Source organism: Ambystoma mexicanum, chromosome 13 (assembly GCF_040938575.1).
Source record: "Ambystoma mexicanum isolate Mex_15411 chromosome 13, UKY_AmexF1_1, whole genome shotgun sequence".
In the NCBI taxonomy this organism is placed as follows: Eukaryota; Metazoa; Chordata; class Amphibia; order Caudata; family Ambystomatidae; genus Ambystoma; species Ambystoma mexicanum.
Window position 1 is genome coordinate 185,942,129 of NC_090938.1, and position 22,257 is coordinate 185,964,385.

Consider the following 22,257-nt stretch of genomic DNA (forward strand, 5'->3'; position numbering starts at 1 on the left):
ACGAGGTTGTGTGCAGCAGAAATGGCTGAACGATAGGTGTTGACTGTCCTGTAAGCAAGACCTCTTTCAACCAAAGATGCTAGGAAATTCAAGATTTCCTCTATAGGTGCTAAAACTGGATGTAATTCTTTCCTTCGGCACCAGATACTCCAGGCGCTCCAAGAGTTGGAATACCGCTTAAGGGTAGCAGGGGCCCAGCTTTCCTCGATAAGGCTGACCGCCATGCGTGACATGCCGGGTACTCTCCATCTTGACCTGAAATCCTCCAGGCTGCTGGGATCAGAGATCCGCTGAGGAGACGGGAATGATGTTGCCCTGATGGATCCAGTAGGAGATCTACTGGAGTAGAAGGATTGGAAAATCCAAAGAAAGTTCCAGAAGAACTGGATACCAGGTCTGAGAGGTCCAGACCGGCGCTATGAGGACCAGATCCATGCACTCCTGACTGGCCTTCGGCAGGTTCCTCGCTATCATGGTGAATGGGTGAAAGGCGTAATGGATTCCCTGGGTCCACTGTTGCAGGAATGCGTCTGTCGCAGCTGTCGCTGGGTCCGGTCTCCAGCTGTAAAACACCAGTAGTTGGGTGTTGAGTCTGGAAGCAAAGGCGTTTATGGATATAGGGCCCCAAACTCTTTGGAGGCGGAGAAAGACTTCTCTGTTGAGCCTCCAGTTGCTGTAATCTGTGGAGTGACGGGAGTACCAGTCCGCTACCACATTTGTGAGGCCAGGGAGATACTCCGCTGTGACTGAAATCCTATGTTCTAAACAGAAATGCCAGAAATCTTTGGCTAATTCTGCTGGAGGCCTCTATTTGGTGCCACCTAGATGATTGATGTATCTTACCGCAGAAATGTTGTCCATTTTCAGCGAGATACAACTCGCTCTGCCTCTGGCAAAAGAGCGAATTGCAAAAGAGCCCGCGAGGAGCTCCAAGCAGTTGATATGCATATCCAGCTCCTGAGGAGACCAAGTTCCTCCCGTGGCGACAGAGCAGCATCTCGCTCACCAACCTGAGCGACTGTCGTCTGACTCGATGACGATATCTGGGGTGGATTCGAAGATGGCTCTCCCATTCCAGGCTTCCATGTGTCTGAGCCACCAGTTGAGCTCTGTTCTTGCCTGAGGTGATAGTGTCGGGCATTGGGAGTAAGAAAGGCTGCGCCTTAAGTGTTGCCCCTTCAGCCTCTGTAATTCTCGGTAGTGAAGGGGGCCGGCAAATATCGCCTGGATGGAGGAGGATAGCAAACCTATCACTCTTGCTAGCTCCCGAAGAGAAAAGCGACTCCTCTGCAGGAGTCTGCAAATCTCCCGTCTGGTGGAGTGAATCTTGGCTGCTGGGAGGCAGAGTTGAGGGTTCGGAGTATCTGCCACAAACCTAGAAATTCCAGGTTCCTGGATGGGTGAAGAATAGACTTTTCCCAGTTTATGAGAAAGCCGAGGCTGTGTAGTAAATCTATGGCTAGCCTGGTCTGTCGCTGAACTAACTCTTGTGACTGAGCAATGAAGATGATGTTGTCCAAATAAATTATAAGTCGGACACCTTGTTCTCTTAGATGAGCTATTACTGGCCTTAGAAGCTTGGTAAAACCCCAAGGTGCTGAAGAGAGCCCGAAAGGTAGGCTTGTGAACTCCCAGTCTTTTTGTCTCCATGAAAATCTCAGGTAACCTACGTGTGCCTGGTGAATGGCCACTGCGAGGTAAGCATCCTTCAGGTCTAGGCGCATGAGCCAATCGTTTGGGTCTTAGGATCTCCCTGAGCATATCTGTTCCTTCCATCTTGAAATGGCGGCAAACAAACTCGTTGAGAGCCCTTACGTTTATCACTGGCTGCACCTTCTGTTTTCTGCGTACCAGAAGTATGGGGCTGAAGAAACCTCCTTGACTTGAGCAGGGGTGAATCGCTTGCTTTTGGTAAAAGCTGTGCATCTTGTTGTTTAACACTATTTGATCTATTTCAGACATCACTATAGGGGCAGGGCTACAGAGTTTGATGGGCTGTGTGAAAAACTCTAAGCGCAGACCGCGAGCTGTGTCCCTGACCCAGGCATCTCCTGATAAGGTATCCCAAGCTTTCGAAAAGATAGCTAGCCTCCCCCCTATGGGGGTTTGGGACGCAGGCGCTGTTATGAGTACACTGACCTGAGGATTGTTGCTGGGCTGGATATTTAGCTGCTCTTCTCCAGGCACGCTCTCTTCCACGTGCTCTTGAAGGAAAGCAGGTGTTGGTGCGCTCTTGCCAGGTGTTATGCTGGTCTCTGTGTTGAGGTCTTTTGTCGGCAAAATAACGGCTGTAGGAGCGACCTCGACCTCGTCCGGCCTTGGAGAAAACTTTGGAAGCGAAGACTCTTGATTCAGGCCTGAACTTTTTTCAATACGGCGAAGATACCGACAAATTCCGACATCTCCTTCATGAAAGGATCCCCAAAAAGCAGGCCTTGAGCAGCGGCACCCGAATCTGTGTCCGCTAGCTTCCTTAGTTGATATAGCACAACTGGCATTTCCCAGTAGGCAGATGGCCCACTGAGCCCAACCCGAGAGAATCACTGGGTCAATGGGGTCTGCTGTGTCGATGGCTGCTTTAGCCAGGTCTAAGATCTTCGCCAGTGGACCAGTAACGTCCAGCACCTTGTCCTGACCGGATTTCCAGGCACGGTCTATGCCTTTTCTAGGGTCCTTCACATTTTTGCCCAAAAATGTAATCCTTTTAGAGTTTAGCTCTGGGGTTAGAGCCACTTTGTCTGGAATTTCTGGATGGGGGCATTCAGCCCGGAGTCTGGCTCTGACTTCTTTATGGAGGGGCTTGCATAGCCTGGTAAAGATGTATTTTGTTGTCCTAGAAGACGGCTCCCAGTCAGTGGATCTGGGATGTATTAGGTCCTCGGGCGCGAATATTTCCTTTGAAGGGGATTGATTCCTGGTTGTTTTCTTGGGTATGGGGGCTGCCACAATCCCTTAGCCTGAGGGCTTCGAACCCAGGATCTGAATGTCCTCATCAGAGGAAGTGTAAGAGTGATGAGCGTCATATACGCTTCTGTTCTGGTTGTCTTCCATGCCCTTTCTTTCTCCCTCCAGGCTTGAGGGTCTAGTACCCCTGTTGTCCTCCTTGGGGTAACAGGGTCCATCATGCTAGGGGTTACCTTCCTATTCATAAAGGCTTTCTTTAGCCTGGAGAAGTCGTCCGATATGGCAGCAGTGGCAGGTTCTGGCTGGCTCGAAGAGGGGGGGGGGGGAGGAGTTGCAGAGCTTCTGCTCTTGCAAGCCCCATTGCATCCCCCTTCTGTAAGGTGCTTCCTTTTTTGGGTCTTTTTCCTCCCTGGTGGAGAGGCTTCTCGCATGTGCTCCTCCATAGTATCCAGACGCTGCTGGATAGGAAGGAGAATGTCAGTTACTGCCTTTTTAATGCTGGTCCCAGCACTTTTTGCAGGCTATTTGCCATTGCCACTTCGTCAATATAGCAAGTACTTCCTCACACTCAGACCAAGCCTGATCTGATTGAGGGGAGTACTGTGCTGCCATTGTCAATTATAAGCACCTTTTTCACCTTCTTTATATAAAATAAATGTTCTCTTCTTTTCAGGGCTCACAGGACACCTGCAGTAAAAGAGCCTCCGGCGTTCGCAATCGCAAATCCGTTCTAATCTGCAACGGAAATGTGTTTGCGAATGCTGGGAAATAGAAAAAAGGACCAGGGAGAGCAGGAGCTCCCCCTGGTGGAACGCGGGCGGCGCCGCGTGTGCGCCTCAGCTGCTTCGGCTTCCCCGAGCCCTGTGGGGAAGTCCCTGGGCTGAGGAAGTGAGCGCAAGCTCCAGGAGGGCTGCGCTCAAGCGGATCCCTAATCAGCTACAACACTGAAAGGAAAAATATTCATGAACGCGAGCGTTCAAATATGCGCACTCTTCGATGCCAGCAGGAAGCAGCTGGTGTTGAAGGAAAACAAAGAAATTAATCACAGAGCGGAAGGGGCCGACAACAGAACGGATAAAATATTAGCAACATGTCAATAATGTCAATTCCACAATAATATCGATGACATTAAATTATAATAATATAAATAATAATCCAAACACTTCATAAACAGTGCTGAATATGAATGTACTTATCACTTGCTTTGAGCAGCAAAGAAAGAGGAAGTTACATCGTATTCAGTACTGTTTATGAGGAGACCTGCATACCTATTGGAGGACTAATGTCACATGTTAGTGACCTCTGAATGAACTTTAAGTGAAGTCCCCTGGGAAATGGAGTTCTTGTTTTTTCCCCAGAGACTAATAGGCATGGTCTAATGTGTTTATGTTTTTCATTATGTATTGTGTTTTATTATATATTTTTAAGTGTACCTTCTTTATGCATATTACCTGCTGCGCTCAGGTACCCAAAAAATATCTTGCTGCTGAGCTTTCTTTACGAGTTTGGATAAAGAAAGAGAAGCATAATGTGAGCCTCTGGTCTTGACATAGAATTCCTGATGTTTTCTATTGTGCTGATTAGTTTAAATAGTACTAACCTGAAAATAAATGTGCCTTGTGTGTATATAACATAAATGTCAATTTTACAATAACCTATATTTGTGTAAGTTTCCTTGGGCCTATGTATTTACTGAGTTCATTGTACTTATCTATAGCTCATATCCTCCTCCTAAGATAAGCCTGGCTGCTCAGCCATACTACCAAACCTTTGGGCAGTACAGACATATAGTAAGAGTTGGGGCCTGTATACCAAGGGATAGTTATAGAGTCTCACCTGTTGGTGGACTTTAGGAAAACTCTCTTGACAGAGATATATAATGCATTGTCAGAAAGACGGGGCACAACACACCTCCTTCCCTTTATATACAAAATGTAAAACCTCACTTTATCAATAGATTTACATCTCCACCACCACCACCTCCTCCTTTTTCAAGGGGTGCAGAATGTGGGGAAGCTGTAAGACTTTGAGAGGACCTGGGGATCTAGTGGGTGAAATGGCCAGCAAAAGCCTAACCTTGCAGGGAGCGTTCTTCAGAAATTCTGTCTTTCGTTTGCAGGGTTTAGACCCGGAATCAGCCTAGTACATTCCCCAGACAATGGCCCTGACAGACCTGGGGCAGTACACAGATGATGACTGGGATCAGCAGGAAGAGACACTCTTTTGTAAAGATGTTTCATAACAGGATGCTGGACATAGTTGAATTCCTACAGCTCCTCATTCTTGATGTGCCATCAGTGGAAACAAGAGTCCAAACTGAGGTACTCTGTTGGGTAAGAATTGGTGCAGTCCCACAATTTAAGTAGCTATCAAATATACTTTAAATTACTTTTCAGGATCAGCTCAAGTTAGGGGATAGTCTTTAGATGTGCTTCATACACAATTCATACACCATGGGGTGACTTCAATCACAGGGACAGTAATGGCATTTATATATCCCACTGGTTACACTTTGCAGATTCTGAGGTTGCAGAAAGGAAAGGTTAAGGAAGGAAAAATATTAAACAGGTTCTCAGTACATGTGAGTATACTAACTTATTCCAATGAAGTCTAGACAAGCCTTCCAAGCAGCAACAGTCCAAAACAAGTTACCACCTATGAGGGACAGAAATATCAAAGTCAGTGGGCTAGAAGAGTCTGCAGGGAGCCAGGTCAGCCAAAGTCAGTTTGGAGCAGTTTAGGTGCTGAGGCACTTCTTAGATAAAAGTCTTGCACAAAGTTAGAGTTTGTAGAAATCGCTTGTAGGATCACAAGCTGTTAAGCCTGTGGAAAGCAGAGTTGGAATCAACTCTACAGTTAAGCCAATGCAAGTCTCAACTGAGAAGAGCACAGCTAAAAAGGCAATGACGTAAGTATCCCAAGTCTAAAGAGTACCTATGGTTAGAAGAAGAATGGTCCAGCTGGTGTTTGTCCTGGTGCAGCGATGCAGACCCAGTGTTCCTGAGCCTCAGTCGTGGGGACAAGAGGGTAGTCGTCTGGAGGGCTCCTGCGTGCCAGCAATTTGGAGGTCGCCGGCTGCTATGGGCTCTTTGGTTCAGCATTACTTCATGGTTTCAGCTTGTGGTAAACAGCACCACTGTGGATCTCTGATTCCAGTTGGGCTTGCTTCACTCCTTTGGTCCTCCACTCTGGTAAGGGGACTCGGGCTCTGGTCATCCTGCTTCTGGAGGGCCCCTGGGAGACTGCTGGAGCTTCTGGCCGGATTCCAGATGTTGCACTCGACTATGGATTTCTCGACCCCTGGCACTCTGTTCTTGCAGCAGCGAAGAAGTACAGCTAATCAGGGAAGATGGTCTAGTGGAGTTTGTCTCGGGGTTAGTTGGTCCCACTACCCCAAGGGAAGAAGTCGTCCCTTCCGGAGCTTAACTTGTCGATTAGAAAAAGGAGTTTCTGCACAGCAGCAGGGCTATACTGGGCAATTCAAAGGTCCAGGAGGTTGCAGCAAGCTCCGTTCACAGTTTCTTTGTCTGGTGTTTCTCCCAGCGGTCACTGTTCTCTAGTCCCAAAACTCTTGCCTTTTAAGCAGTTCTCCCATTCATGCACAGCCTAGGCTGTCAATCACACAGCAGGGTGGCTGTCCTGAAAGGCCAGCCAGCCAGACAGTCCGGACTGGTTGCATTCAGGCATTCCTAGAGACAAAGGTAAGGGGAGTTTTGGGAACCTCCCTCACATCCTGCCTTTCCAGACACACTGGAGCCAGAGGCGGGCTTCAGGGCTGAACCCTGCCAAAGGCAAAACGAACCAAGGGCTCAAATCTGCCTCGACGCACAGAGTAAAACCCAAAAAAGACCTCACAAACAGAAAATGGCAAAAAAAGAACGGGCCATTTTGACATAAATGGTGACCCATGGGTGCTATACTGCAGATAAGGATTCTTCCTGCGGTAGGAAAGCACAATGGTAGGAAAATAAATCCACTGCCACCAGTCATTTAAAGTGGTGAGGGTAACATAAAAAATGTTACATGAGAATGTAGGATAAGGGCCTACTAAGTAACCCCTAGCACTTCACATTAGGTGGGTTGTGCTGAACCTACAAAGAGAAAAGGTAAGTAAAGTCAATTTCACTTTACTATTCTTGGGAACAGTAGTTCACACAAGAAAAGGTATTCAAACCTTATGAGAAATCTAAAGAATGTATATATGACACTGCACTGAGGGTGCTGTGTGTTATCATACAAAAAGTAGATTGCTATGGAGTTTGTCAGACTCCAAAAACAGGGGAAACACATAATCCAAATCGGGTCAAAGCAAATTCGAGTGAGAAAAAGGTCTCGCTCATTTCACGGTTAAAATAAAAAAAAATCCTAAATTCCAGCAAAAGAGCTGGGGATCTCTAAGGAGAATCAGCACAGAAATGAGAATTCTCTCTTAACACTTGTATCCCTCAGACTAAGGGACAGTGGGGTTTAATCCACTCCTGGATGAATCTATTATTCCAGTTTCTCATACTTTCTGGAGAGACCATCAGCATTTTGGTGGTGTTCTATGGTAAAGTTAAAACCTTAGAGGCTGATTGACCACCTTAACAATTTTTGATTCTCCCCCTTCATCTACATTAACCATCTCAAGGGTTGGTGGTCCGTCTTAATAATGAAAGTAGAACCATTCAAGTATGGCTTAAACTTCTTCAGAGGCAAAACATTCACCTTCTATAGTTGCCCACCTTGTCTCAAGGTCCTTCAGTTTCCTACTGATGAAGCAGATAGGGTGTTCCCTGCCTTTCTCATTCAGTTGGCTCAAAACTGCATCTATCTGTGTTAGAAGCATCTGTACAATGAAGGATTGGTTGTAGTCGTGAGCTCTCAAGACTGGAGCTTGACTAAGGGCTTTCTTCAGTCCTTCAAAAGCCTTAGTGCACTCCTCATTCCACCTGGCCTTCTTGTGGAATTTGGATGAGGAGATCACATTTATGGGAGAAGCTATGGTCCAATAGTTCTACATGACGTTCCTGTAATACCTAGGTAGTCTCTCACTTGAGTCTGAGTAGTAGGGGGTGCCCAGTCTTGTACAGATTGTACTTTGCTAGGCAATGGCCTTATTTCACCTCCTCCTACCTCATGTCCAAGGTAGACCACTTTACTCTGACCAATTTTGACATTTACTAGCCTTTATGGTCCGATGGGCTTGTTCCAGAGCCTGCTAACATATCCTAGGTGGTGAAGATGCTCTTCCTAAGTGGGGCTGAACCCTGCAATGCCATCCAAGTATGCCATGCAGAAGTCCTCCAACCCATTCAGAATTTGATTCACCATCCTCTGAAATGTAGCAAGTGCATTTCTGAGTCCAAAGGGCATAACCTTAAACTGATATAAGCCTCCTGGTGTGAAAATACAGTTTTCTCCTTGGCATGGTCTGTCAGAGCTATTTGTCAATAGCCTGAGGTCAGGTCAAATGTACTGAGGAACTTGACTGAACCAAGTTTGCCCACCAACTCATCTGTCCTGTGTAAAGGATGGGCATCAGTCGTGGTGACTGCATTAAGAGCTATATAGTCCACACAGAATCTCAACTCTGGTTTCTGCTTTGGGCATTCGTACAACTGGACTAGCCCATGGACTGGTAGATGGCCCAGTAACCCCAAGGTCAAGCATCTTCTTGACCTCCTCCTTTATGTGGGTACTGACATCATCTGACATTCTTAACCCCTGCCTTTAACAGGGAAATTGTCACCATTGAGAATAACATGCTGGCCCCAGGGCAGAATATCAAACCTGGTGTCAGTGAAAACAGGGAGGCAAACTGATTCAACAGAGCCTTGCACTCCTCGTGCTGTTGCAGAGTCCAATCTGAAAAGAGTTTCACTGCTTCAAATGTCTCATCTGAGGGTTGTCCCCTGAGGAGATCAGGGAGAGGCTCTCTCTCCTCCTCCTCTTGATCAGAGGCTAAGAGCAAAGCTCCTAGTCAGGTCTGGAAACATAAGCCTTCAGATTGTTAGTGTGATAGACCCTAGGGGCCTCCTTGTGGTTGCTCAAGGCCACTAGATAATTGACCTCTCCAAGCTTACCCACAATCTTGAAGGGCCCAATCCATATATCCTCTTAGGCCCTCTCTCTGCCTTGTAGGTACCATCACCAATACCAGCTGGTTGGCAGTGAACTCCACCATGTTGGCCTTCTGGTCATGCCGATGTTTGACCAGAGCCTGACCTGTTTTCAGGTTGTCTGGCCGAAGCTTCTGTCATCATCAGTGCAATCCTCTTCCTGAGGCCTACCGCATAGTCAGTGACTTTCACTCCAGTCCTTCCTTGATCAGGGCCAAAGGGCAACTGACTGTATGACCAGAAAGAGGTTCAAAGGGGCTGAAGCCATGCCCTGCTTGAGGGACTTTTATGTAAGCATAGAGAAGACCTGGAAGTAGAAAGTCCCACTTTCTTCTAAGGGGTTCCTCTAAAGCACCTATCATGTTCTTCGTAGTACGGTTGAACCTCTCAACCAACCCATTGGTTTGGGGATGGTAGGGTGTTGAGAACTTGTAAGGCACACCACAGTTCTTCCACATTGTCTGCATGTAGTGGGACATAAAATTCGATCCCCTGTCAGAGATGACTTCCCTAGGAAAACCTACCCTGGTTACCAAGGAGGGTCTTAGTCACTGCCTGAGCAGTAACTGTTCTCATAGGTATGGCCTCAGGATACCTGATAGCATGTTCTACCACAACCAATATAAATCAGTTGTTTGAGGATGTTTGAGGGTCTAGGGGACCAATAATGTCAATCCCCACCCTCTCAAAAGGGACTCTCACCACAGGGAGGGGCACTAAAGGTGCCACATGCTTGGACCCTCTTGCCAGAAGTCTGAAAAGTGCGGCAGCGCCTACAGAATTTATCTACATTAGCCCCCATCTTGGGCGAGTACAAGTACAGAGATAGCCACTCTTCGGTCCTCTTGAAATCCAAGTGGCCAGCCAGAAGAATCTCATGTGCTAACTGTAGGAACTTCTGTCTCCCCTCCTGGGGCACTACCAGTCTCCTGTAGTCCCCTGGGGTAGACTCAGTAGGTTCACTGTAGAGAAGGCCACCCTCCCAGTAACACCTATGCTTCCCTGGCTCTTGCCCTTCCAGCTGTGAAGCTGTCTGCTGGTGCAGACCTTCTAGAGAGGGACACTCTTTGTCCTCTGTTGAAGTCTGCCCTAGAGTGCCCACCTTCTGCAAGTAAAGTCTGCAGTTCAGGATGGCCTCTAGGATCCAGATCTCCAACACAGAGAAGGTTTTCTTCCAGCTATGTGTCGCCAGTAGCTGTTTTCAGAGTTGGGTTGGTCCTCCGCTCGGCCTCAGCAGGGGAAGGGGCCACTGGGATGACCTGGGTCAGTCCTCTCAGGGATGTCCTTGTCATGTGTACAGGTTTAAGTTTGAGACTTTTCTTTCTTCCAGAGATCTTGGATTTCTCCTTTGTCTGTTTCTTTTTCCTGGAAATTGAAGGGTGACCTTCCTGTGGACTAGAGGTATTGGAAATATCCCCAACCTCAAACTGAGTCTCTAAAGGTTGCCTCTCAGGACAATATTGTTTGCTCCGGCTTCTTTTTGCTTCGAGGCCTCAGGGTACTAGATATAACTCTGAGTACGTTCACATTATTTCCCAACAGGACTCTCCTATGCACTTCATTCTGTACACTAACAGGAAATCTAACAGTCATAATATTGCACTGGATGAGAGCTGTCAGAATGGGGACTATTTAGATGGGGCCTCCTGCAAGTTTAGTGGGACCTTTGGGTGCCTTAGCCTAAAATTGGAAAACGCTTTCATCTATCACTGTAATGCTTGCCCCAGTGTCTCTGATGGCAGGGGTTTCTTGACCATTTACAAGAACACTGTCCTTATAATATTCTTTTGTGTTATCTGGTATGGAGATGTACACATCCACATTCTGTTGTTCCCACAGACCCAGAGACACTAAAGATACACTGGCTTGAACTCCAATGGGGTCTTCAGCCAGTAATTGAAAGTGTGCACTTGCCATTTGTGCTTCTCCCTCAGGCTATGGAGGCAGTGTGGACCCCTGACGGTTTAGCCTCACATCTGGGATCCCCTTTGAAATGATCTACAGACCCACATACAAAATATTTCCCAAATGTTCTCTGGAATGGGGGTTTCTATTGAACTCCCTCCTGGCTTGGCACCAGAGGGTTCACTAGTCCTACCAGGTTTCCCATGGAATTTGCTCTTGCGAAGTTTGTGGCCCTCTTTTTGGATGGTTGAAATTAGAATTCTCTTTCCCTTCTTCCTTCTTGTGAGTGGCTTGTCCTTGTAAGTGGCCCTGTTGGCTACGCACAAGTCAGCACCCTGTGCTATCTATTTAGGATCCATTTCTTTGGAGTCAGCCAAGTGCTGTCTCAGCTCAGGAGAATTGGCATCAAAAATAGATTCTAGCAAAAAAAGATTCATCATTCCTGCAAAGATGTGTACTCTGTACCCCTTAACCCAACCGTCTTAAGTTTTTCAAAAATTCACATTCCCAGGTAGCCCAAGGGGTACCATCAGTCTTTTTGAGGGACCTAAACCTCTCAATGTATGTACTGGGAAGGAGTTTTCCCAAATCTGGCTATTGATGCCAGTTTAACTGATTCATTATCCTTTCTCTCACTGGCACCCAACTCCATCACAGCCATTCAGGGGGAGCCTAGACATGAGCCATTGAATTAAATCATTTCCACATATTCCTTGAAGACCATAGGTGTATTAAAACGTACCCAGACAATCTAATACATGAAGTTTAGGTTCATTCATACGTGCTGCTTCTTTGGGCATGAAAGGCCTCTTGGGTCTAGCAGACCTAGAAGACCCTAAAAGGGAAGTCAAATCAAATGACATTTTCCTCCTCTCCATTCAATCCTGCATCTCTTTCTCTTAGTTTCACTTCTTGGTGTTTAGTTTCAGCTTGGACATTTAGTTTCTTGATCTCTAACTTTAATCTTAGTCTCTCAATAGAAATATATTTTGTGTTTAGATGTGGACCTTGTGGGATCCCAATGGGAAGTGACTGGGGCAGGCTGTGGAAGAGGGTGGCTCCCTTGTGGAGACTCCTCCATCCTCTGACTCCTCTTGCAGATTGGAGTTTGACTCTCAACAAGCCTCATCATCATCATTATCTTCCACATTATTTGGGTGAGTAGGGGTTACAGGCCTCCTTCCCAAGCTTTGGTGATTTAACAACCTTACAATCAATTTACGTTTTTTTCCTTTCAGAGTCAGTGGAACAACTGAAAGGCATTTTTAATCCAGGGGTCTGTCAGGACAATTAGGGCTGCCTCATTAAAGTTATCCATATTTAGCATGTTACCATTGCTTAACTTTTTGTGGAGCTTTGCCTTGTGGCTGGTTTAGTTGGGCACAAGTATAACAAATAGTCAATGTAACCAATCTACCAGTGTAAGGTAAGAATTGGTGCAGTCACACTGTGTGAGACTACACAATAATTCTGCTTGGTATTAGGTAAGCCACTTTTTTGGTCTAGGTTGTGTACTACACAAGTTGGTAGTGTGACTAAACAGCAAGACCTATCTCGAGGGGTAAATATGTAATTCATATTTACAAGTAGCCAAGTAAAACTTACACTCAAGGTTACTGTTATAAATAGTTATTTATTTTACATCAGTTTTTAAATGAGCATTCTTTAAAAGGGCAATTTATGGAGCAATCAAATATACTTTAAAATACTTTTCAGGATCAGCACAAGATAGGAGTTGCTCTGTAGATATGCTTCATACACAATTCCTACACCCTGGGGTGACTTCAATCGCAAGGACAGTAATGGCATTTATATATGCCACTGGTTGCACTTTGCACATTCTGTGGCTGCAGAAAGGAAAGGTTCGCAGAACATATGAGTATACTAAAACCTTCCACTCAAGTCTGGAAAACACTGTCCCAGCAGTAACAGTCTAAAACAAGTTACCACCTGTGAGGGACAGAAATATCAAAGTCAATGGGATGGAAGAGTCTGCAGGGAGCCAGGATTGCCAAAGTCAATTGGGAGCAGTGGCACTTCTGAGATACAAGTCTGATATTTCTGTCCCTCATAGCTGGAACATCAATTTTTAAATATTTATAACTGAAACCTTGGATAGGAGGATTGTCGCTCATGACATTTTAGAAGCATCCGCAGGGCATGTGTAAACAGCCGCAAGGGGCATGTGCTAATGGAATGGCCTGAGGAGAGGCTTAAGAGCACGAAAGTGTGCGGTTTCAGGGGCTTTCACTTATTGTGCAACAGGCTTTTATGCGGGGCCTAACGATAAATATGGAGAAATCGATACTTGCACCAACCCAGAGACTTCAATATGGTGAAACAGTATGGGAGCGTTTCGCCACTGCAGAAGGATAGCTGCATTTGAAAGTTATTTGCCAGCAGTTCTTGAGGAGTGTTTCTTTGCTGGCAGTACAATTTCAATCCCCCCTGGCTCTAATGTTGTCCTGCATTCTGTTGGTACCCTTCTTAGATTGCCCTTGACTTTTTTTTTTACAACTTCACCTGTCATTTCAATGGTACCAGGGAATGGGTGTGCACTCGTCACCTTCCTCTTTGTCCACAGAATTATTCACGGACTCATCCCTTGTGTGCTGGGTAATGCACGACTTTTGGAAGCTGGAGTAATGCATTCAACACATACATTTATTGGGAATTGAAAGCCATCTTCCTATCCATGAAAGCATGTCTTCCAATACAGGCTGGACTCCGGGTGTGGGTCTATGCCAACATTATTATTGCTCTGTTCTGTCTGAACAATCAAAGAGAAACAAAGTACCCTCGGCCCCCTCCCCCTAACCTAACCATGTCTTCTGGCTATGGAGATTAGGAGTTGGTGGCTGGACCACAGCTTCCCAGTTGGTAGGTGAGGCAAACATCAGGCCAGATGCAAAGCTTGGGAACTGAATTGACCAGCTTTATTACTGATATTCTATACCTTTTGATATGCCAATTTTTAATCTATTTGGCATTCGCGAGATCAAGAAATGTGCGCTTTATGCATCATGGAAGGGTGCAGACTTACTTGGGGATACTTTTATTCCTCTGAAATGTCCTACTCCAATCATTCCCACCCCTTCCTCCTTATCCCGAGGGTGTTCCAAGTATTGTAGCAAACAACCAGTAGTCACATGATTCTGGTAGCAGTCTTCTGGCTCAAAGGATTCTGTTTTTCAAAGCTCCAAAACCTCAAATCACCCCACCTGTCCCCTACAGTTGTCCGAGCATTCTGCAACAGCAGCAGGGATTGGCTCTATTGCTAAGCCCTTATTTGCTCTCCTTGGCAGCCCAGTATCTGAGAACCACCTACGGTAGTCGGAAAGGAACAAGGGGATCATTAAGGCGGACAGAAAGGGGAGCCCTATATCTCAATATGCAATTTAAGGCTCCTCTTTCTATCCCTGGGGAAAGACTGGGACCTACAGCAAGAAAATTAAGATGATGTACTGTCTTTAATAAGAGATTTGGCAGAATTAGGGTTGTCTGTAGTTAATTTGTGGCGATAAGAGCTTATAAGCAAATCCAGGGGTGTCATTAGCAAACCTCATAATGAAAAGGCATGTCATATGCCCCGATATGCCTGGGATCTCAGCATTGTATTTCCGGCCCTCAGCTGATGGTAATGCTAAAAAATATTTTCTAGCATCAGTCGCTTCTGCTCGCGGGGTCACGGAACTGCAGGATTTATGCATGGGAGACCATTCTTTAATTTATCACAAGGAAAAAGATGGGCTTACACCAACCCAGGCTTTTTGCCTAAGGTTGTACGCAGTTTTCATATCAATAAAGACATATTGCTGCCTGTTTTCTTACTATCCCATAGCACAGAGATGGAAAAAGAGTCCACACACTACACGAAGCGAGAGCATTCAAATTTTACCAGCAACAAATGAAGGACATGAGAAAAAGAACACAGCTGTTTGTGACCTTTGGGGGAACTGCAGCAGTTGTGCGATGGTCAAGTCCTTGCTAGCAAGGTGGATGTATTTATTGTATTCATTTATAACATGCATAATACCAGTGAGTGGTTTATGAGCGTGCAGTCAGGATTCAAACCTGTTGTGCCACGCTGCCTTGCTAGCAAGATAAACGTGTTGCCTCTAAGCTATCCTTCCTCCCCTACTGCCACTATACAGGAGGCATACATGCTACAAGGCAAATGTCCCCCTAAGGGGCTCCATGAACATCTAAGGGGAAAGCCCGCATCTGTCACTTTTCAGAGAATCCTTTCATGCAGGCTATCTGCAAGACGTCCAATTGGGACATTCTGCACTCTTTCTAAAAGCACTGCTTCCTTGACTACAGCTTGAGGGACGATGCAGATTTTGGACATGCTCTTTTAATAAATCCTTTTCCTACTTAAGATTCAGCCACCCTCAATTCCTTGTAGGGTGCTTCAGAATCTCCCAAGAACATGGAGGAAAGGGGACTGGACGAAAGAGTATGAACATGTTACTCACCGTAATGACACTGGTACTCTTAATCCATAGACCCCTTTCCTCCATCCTCTTTATTCATTCATTACTCACTGCCAGGTGGTATATTTCCAACCAGGGGCATAGTACAGATCGAAGTTAGACAACATCTTGCTTACAGGTATTGTACCTTTGTAACCTGGCAATGATCTCCCTCATTCCTTCAACCATAAAATCTTCCTGGTTTTGCAGCCATCTTTGCACAGTAAGTCATAATGTATTTATCAGACTGGGGTGGACGGGGGGGGGGGGGGAGGAATTTGAAGGGGGGACATCCTGTTTCCTTACTTGCACTCCTGTTTTGACCCAGGTGTTTCCAGCATTCAACATGGGCTAGGCAATCTTTCTGAGCTCATTCTGTCAACCTTCTGGGTTGTGGGCTTTTAAAGATTTGTAGCGGAGATGGTTTTTTACGGTACTTGACTCAAGCCGGACCTCGGTTGCCTGCAATTGTCTCAGGACAAAGGAGGTATTGCTCCTAACCAAGTCCTGCCAACACACCAAGAATGTTTCCAGGTTATCGGCACTATCATGGAAAAATAGGAAACTTGGAACTAGTGAATGAAGCAGCTACTTTTTCTGATATGCAGGAATTCAGTAAAATGGCAACACAGGAGAGGGACCTTTTTTATTCTCGACACCAAACTATGTTCTTTTCATGTGATGCATGTGTTAGTGATCTGTGGAGTTGTTCATTTGAATTTTTGACCCCTTGTCACTATACACGCAAAGGCAAAGATGAGACACAGTACAGTTCTTAAGCTTGCATGGCTGCCTATGTCCATCTTCATAATTCTTTGATTTAAAAACCACTCTCCTACAACCTAATTCTCTTGTGCACTAAGCTAGAAGGCGGGGTTGGGGCTTTGTGCATTTTCTTTTGGGCCTGTAAAACTTTAGAACGCACTGCCTATTGATTGTTGTCTTTTAGACCATCTTCTTGACTTTAGAAAGAAATGTAAAGCTTTTCTGTTTCCACTTTAACATCCCCTATTACGGTAACCTGGTGGTTTTCCATCTAGCGCCCAGGTGCCTTTTTCAAGGTGATTGTGCACTCTATAAATATGTTACCATACCACACCAGCAGCTTCTAATAATACATAACTATCCATATAACTAAACCGCATATCTTGAGACAACACTGCTTCACTAAAAAAGCCACTCATTGTGCTTCCTCTTTTGTTTGAAGCTCTATGCTGTGGGTGTTTGCTGAAGTTTCTGCTCAGTCTTTAGATTCGGGAGTAGACCTACCAGTTTCAGTGTTTGAATCCTACAGCTCCCAGGACTTCTCTTGAAAGACACTCTACTCAGTCAGACCTATACTGGGTTTCCTGCAGAAGCTAATATTGCTCTGCTCCTCCTTCAGACCATGACCATCTTGAATTGTGGGCTTAGCACTGCAGAATTTAGTTATTGCACACGTGCAACTAAACCACTAACAAAAGGGGGAAACCCCACCCCAAACTAAGAACACTAATCCCAGTCTAGATTACATGATGCCAAGTGCTCGAAAGTATGACTGAGATAAACAAGGCTGCCCAAACCTCAGCATTCCTACCTCTGATTGAAATCACTGCTCCAGGCCCCAATGAGGAACCCTTTAGTATATATTTGCTTGCCAGCATGCTTCCTGGCAAAGATGGCGCTGGTTGCGGTGTAGTCTAGCATGATGATTCTGGCTTTGGTGAAGGGATCCCTAACTTTGATCTTCTTACTGGCCTTCTCTGTGGGTCTTGTCTGATTCTGTTATAACAAACATTTTCCAATTGTTATATGTTTGACTAAAATGTGAAAGGGCTCTCTATTGAACTGCAAAATAGGGCTTTGCTACTCATCCTCAAGGTAGCTATTCGAAGAATGACACGTTTTCATTTGTGAAGATCTATTTAATTTTAAGCCATCTCACAGACCATTAGAGCTTAGAAAAAGGTTAATGGTGTTTCTGTGCATAATTTTAATTCGATAATTATCTGCTCCATGTAATCCTGTTCCAACAGTATTCTCGACCTTAAGACCCAAAAGCCTAACCCACCACACCTAGAGGTTCCTGTTGAATTTGGTGGACTGTTTGTGACGTGTTTCTAGGGTCAAAGCCCACAATGCTGAAGACTGTAACCTGTACCCATTGATCCTATCTTCAATTACATTTGTATCAATTTTTTGTTCCAAAATGTACGTTGTGGGATTGCTTGTATATTCTATTAAATGAACAGTTACATTCCTGGGAGGAAATTCTGTTTACACTCTGAGCATTTGAATCTTGATTGGATGTCTGTATATGTTCATCAGTATAGACATGTGCTTCAATAATTGCAGGGTAAACAGAAGTACACTCTGCCAATCTATCGTGCCATGACGAATGGATCAGAAGCAGCAAGAGCCCTTGCTACAGAAACCTTCTTGGCTACTTCTTCTCAGTTACATGAAAATGTACAGAACTATGTAAAGAAGATACTGGCATCGGAAACCTGATCAGCGACTGCCAATGTTTACCAGGAGTAGTGGGGATATGTCTGCCATTTGTGGGGAAGGTGTTGTGGTATGGTCTTGGAGACATGCAAGAAGGGTTTTCACTGCCAACTAGAAGAAAATTGATCTCTAAAGCCAGTGAATTTATATATCAATTTTATTCATGTTTAAATATGATGTAAATGGATGCTTTTATAGACATTTAATTTTTCTTAACAATAATAAGTCTGTATGACTTGCTTCATTGCACTGTTTGAGATTTGATATAAGCACTATCAATAAACTGCTTGAATTAATATTGACCAGTAAAATAATGTATTAATATTATTGCTTTTCTTTGGTACTCTGTAAGTTAAAAGAAAATTGTCCTTTAGACTGTAGTTAAAAATAATGGTTACTTAATAGAGCCCATGAACTGTATGTTTTAGCTATCTAGTAATACTCCCTCTTGAGGTTCTGTGACTGTTCAGAAAAATGATCCTGTAGCCTTGTCCTACATGTTGCATAGCATGCTAACTATTGTAGTTGTAGGTGCATTAATAATGAACACACAACACTAACTTGAATGGGAAAGTACATGAGAGTTAGGGAACTCACATTACTTATTTAGGTTAGGTAAGGTTACTTTGCATTTATATAGCGCCTTATGTGCCATTGGTATGGTCTCAAGGTGCTAGTAGGTTGAACGCCCTCGGGAACCGAAGTTCAAGTCAGTAGAGAGAGTAGAGGGGGTCAAAGGTGCGTGTGAGCACTGGATATGTGTGCAGCTGGTGTGACATTTGTGTAATAGCTGCTTATTAGCGGTAGGTGTGGTGGCTGAGAGATCAAGAGTATGTGTTAGTTCTGGCAAGTTTTATCCAGACCGATTCTGGCTGCGTTAGGCCTAAGGAGAACGCCTGGCTGGAGGTTGTGTAACCAGCAGTGTTTAGTTAGAGTGATGGGTAGTATGAGGCAGATGTTTGTATGAGAACAGCTATACCGAATGGTGTCATAGTATCTCTGTGTTCTAGTTGAATGGTGGTGTAAAGAAGAGAGTAAGCGTGCTGATGTGATATGATGGTTTACATGCTCTTTCAAACGTTCCATGCTCTCCAAACCGTTCCATCTATGTCACGCAATTCTCTGCGTTCCAATCTGTTCCATGCACTCCAATCCATTCCACGCACTCCAGTCCGCTCCATGCATTTGTTCTTTCCACGCACTCATCCGCTCTGTACACTCATCCGCTCTGTACACTCATCCGCTCTGTACACTCATCCGCTCTGTACACTCATCCGCTCTGTACACTCATCCGCTCTCTATACACTCATCCGCTCTATACACTCATCCGCTCTATACACTCATCCGCTCTATACACTCATCCGCTCTATACACTCATCCGCTCTATACACTCGTCCGCTCTATACACTCGTCCGCTCTATACACTCGTCCGCTCTATACACTCGTCCGCTCTATGCACACCCGTCCGCTCTATGCACACCCGTCCGCTCTATGCACACCCGTCCGCTCTATGCACACACCTGTCCGCTCTACACACACCTGTCCGCTCTACACACACCCGTCCGCTCTACACACTCATCTGCTCAATGCATTCATCATGCTTTATCGGTTCAGGCCATGTCACTTGCCATACGCACTGGATCCGTTCCGTGCTCTCTGTTTCATGCACTGCATCCGTCTCATGTACTTGAATCGTCTATTCTGTACGTTCCATTTATGCTATGCACTCATACATTTCCTGCCCTGTGTCTGTGTACTTATCAGTCTCCTGTATTCATCTTTCCATCCTCTTCTCTTTATTCATTTTGTCCATTGCAATCCATTTCGTTAATTTCATTGCGGAGGTAGCTGCCATGTAGGGCAGAATGATTTAAAGAGACTAAGAAAATGCTGCAACATTTGAAAAGTGCATCAGTGTGCATGCAGGCGTGCACAATACACAAAGGTGTGATCTATTCATGTGCTGCTTAACCGCAACGACTACTAAGGGGTGTGTGGGCGCACAGCCCACTGGAGCGAATGCGCCTCACAGAGCGGAGGCTAGACATCTTCCCCTTTACAGGATGGCAAGCTATGGTGAAGAAATATTGCAGCAATGGTGACGAAGCATTGCACTATAAATGGGTCTCATCGTTCAAATGAAGGGGAGGCTGCTCTGGAAAGGTGGGAGTGGGGAAAAGGGTCTACAAAAGGATGGCGTGCACTTTCTTCAAGGCAGCGGTCCTGTATTAAAACAAAGGCAACCAATGTTTCATGCTATTATAGAGTATCTTAAAAGCTGTACTTCTTTCTACTTATTATTAAACTGTACTTTTTTCGGGTGAATTATTTTACAGGGAGGAAAAACACCAGAACAGTGTCATTCCCTTTTGATAGTAGAATATTCTTATTGAAATTATGATTTATTTATATTTTATCGCCCAAAGAAGAGAGGAATGCTGGCATAATTCCTTCATTGAGTATAAAGGGTGTCATGTAATATGAGATTAGGCAGTGATACATATCCTGCAATGACACAATGTTACCCTCAGTCCCCTAAGCAGCACTTTTGTTGTATGCATTAATTTCAGCAAAAACAATGTCAATTTCACACATATTGACTGCGTGGAATGAGGCACTTCAGTGTAAGTCAGTTCTCCAGCATGGGGTCTGGCATGGATTCACATGCTCATAAATATTCCCCGTCATTAGGCTGGGAATCCTCGGTAAAGAAAAACTGTTTCAGTTTCGTTTCTGAACTTTCTACTTATAACCAATTACTAGTCTCTGGGTCGTACTGCCCCCAGCCAATGACTGTGCTTTACCTAAACCCCTCCTCTGGCAGCCATCACAAGTGTTGGGAGTCCTCGTGCTATAGCTCTCGAGCTTTTACTGCGTTTTGCGATTTTTTTTTTTTTTTTTTTTTTTCTCCAAAGAGTTTTATCTCATTTGTTTCAGTCAATCGAGCCTCAAGCTCCACCGTTTCTACTTCCGATCAACGGGGACCCGTTTCAGAATTTTCTACGCCCCTTAAGGGCAAAGTTACGCTTCTGGGAGGATTCCAGAAGACCTTGAGGCCTACCCCGTGGACATGGCCCAGGCTCGACACCTGGATCCAAGCTGTTCAGGAACTGCCCTGGATGCGGTTTGCAGAATGTGTTCAAGGAGGACAAGCATTCTAGATGCCTCTACTGCCTTCATGAAGACAAAACGCACGTGGAGAAGGACTGTGCGTTTTGCAAGAACATGTCGGAGCGGACCATGAAGGATGGGCGGATCCACCTCACCAACTGGCTGGAGGGGAAGAGCCCAGCAGTAGGTGAGAAGAAGAGGTCCAAGCAGTCTTCTAAGTCCTTTGAGGGCGATCTGGCGACGGGGGCCCAACAAAAGGCTAAGCACCGCGAGTCTGCGGGCACCGGGAGCGCCGAACAGTCGGGCTCCTCGGCTGCCAGGCAGGGTGCGCTTTCACTGACGCCATCAAACACGAGCCAACGCTCTGGCTCGGGGAAGAAAAAAATCAGAGAACCCGGGTAAGCTTCTGGAGAAGCCCCGGTCGATCCCGACGGAAGCAGCCGAGGGGGAGCCAGGCGGTGACCCTCCCCCCAAGGTGAAGGCCTCAGGCGTGCCTAAAGTCGTGAAGGCCTTGATTCACCCGGCTAAGTCCTCTATCGAGGGAGTCGTGGTGGCCCTGGTGAAGCCTGTGGAGGCTTCCCCAGTGGAGGCGACCTCAGGGCCCAGAGTTTCCCTGCCACTACGGAAGGAATCCTCTTTTCAGCCCATCGATAAGACCCCCATGAGAACCCAGGTGGAAAAAGAGGGGGGGGCGGTGGCCATCACGGACACGGATACAGCCTCTGAAGAGGAGCTGGCTCGAGTTTTGAAGATCCTCAACAAGAAGTTCGAGGAGGTCTGGTCCCAAAGGAGGGATCCCGACGAGGCGGACGAAGAGAGCGACGGCGGTGCTGACAAGGTTCCCGTGGAGGCAGAGGATTCCACTTCCCAACCTTCACGCCCGTCGCAACCGGTACCCGAGCCACGGGACAACTCGGCAGCCATCTTGATGGCAATCCAGGCCTTATGTACGGAGATAAGGACAAGGTTGCCCTTACCCCCAACGGACGATCCAGCAGAGCCTGGCCCGTTGGGGAGCCCTCCAAGCAAGCGGAGGAGAGTTCATCCCCCCCGCCCTTCCAGCCTTCGCGGCCCTCACAGCCTTCATCCCCTTCCCCCGATCCTAGGGAGGACACGGGAACAGAGATGGCCACGACGGGGACGGATGACGACGGTGCAGACGACGGAATGGGTCTTCCATCACCACCCCCTCAGGCCTCCCCGCCCGACGAAATTGGCTCCTTTCACGCCATGATTGCCAGGGCACCCAATCTCTTCGAGCTCTGCCCCGAAGA

The 22,257-nt window shown here is 46.0% G+C and overlaps 1 protein-coding gene across 2 annotated transcripts in view; it reads left to right on the forward strand.

Moving 5' to 3' along the window:
• RNPEP (arginyl aminopeptidase) overlaps positions 1-18,168 on the forward strand; it is a 183,711-nt gene extending 165,543 nt beyond the window's left edge. The window contains exon 11 of one of the 2 annotated variants that reach the window (XM_069633582.1): positions 17,720-18,168. In XM_069633582.1, coding sequence (XP_069489683.1) covers positions 17,720-17,875 — 156 coding nt within the window. In that variant the 3' untranslated portion in view covers positions 17,876-18,168. The remainder of the gene's footprint in view (positions 1-17,719) is intronic. The other variant, XM_069633583.1, reaches the window with a different exon arrangement.
• The last annotated feature ends 4,089 nt before the right edge of the window (positions 18,169-22,257 follow it).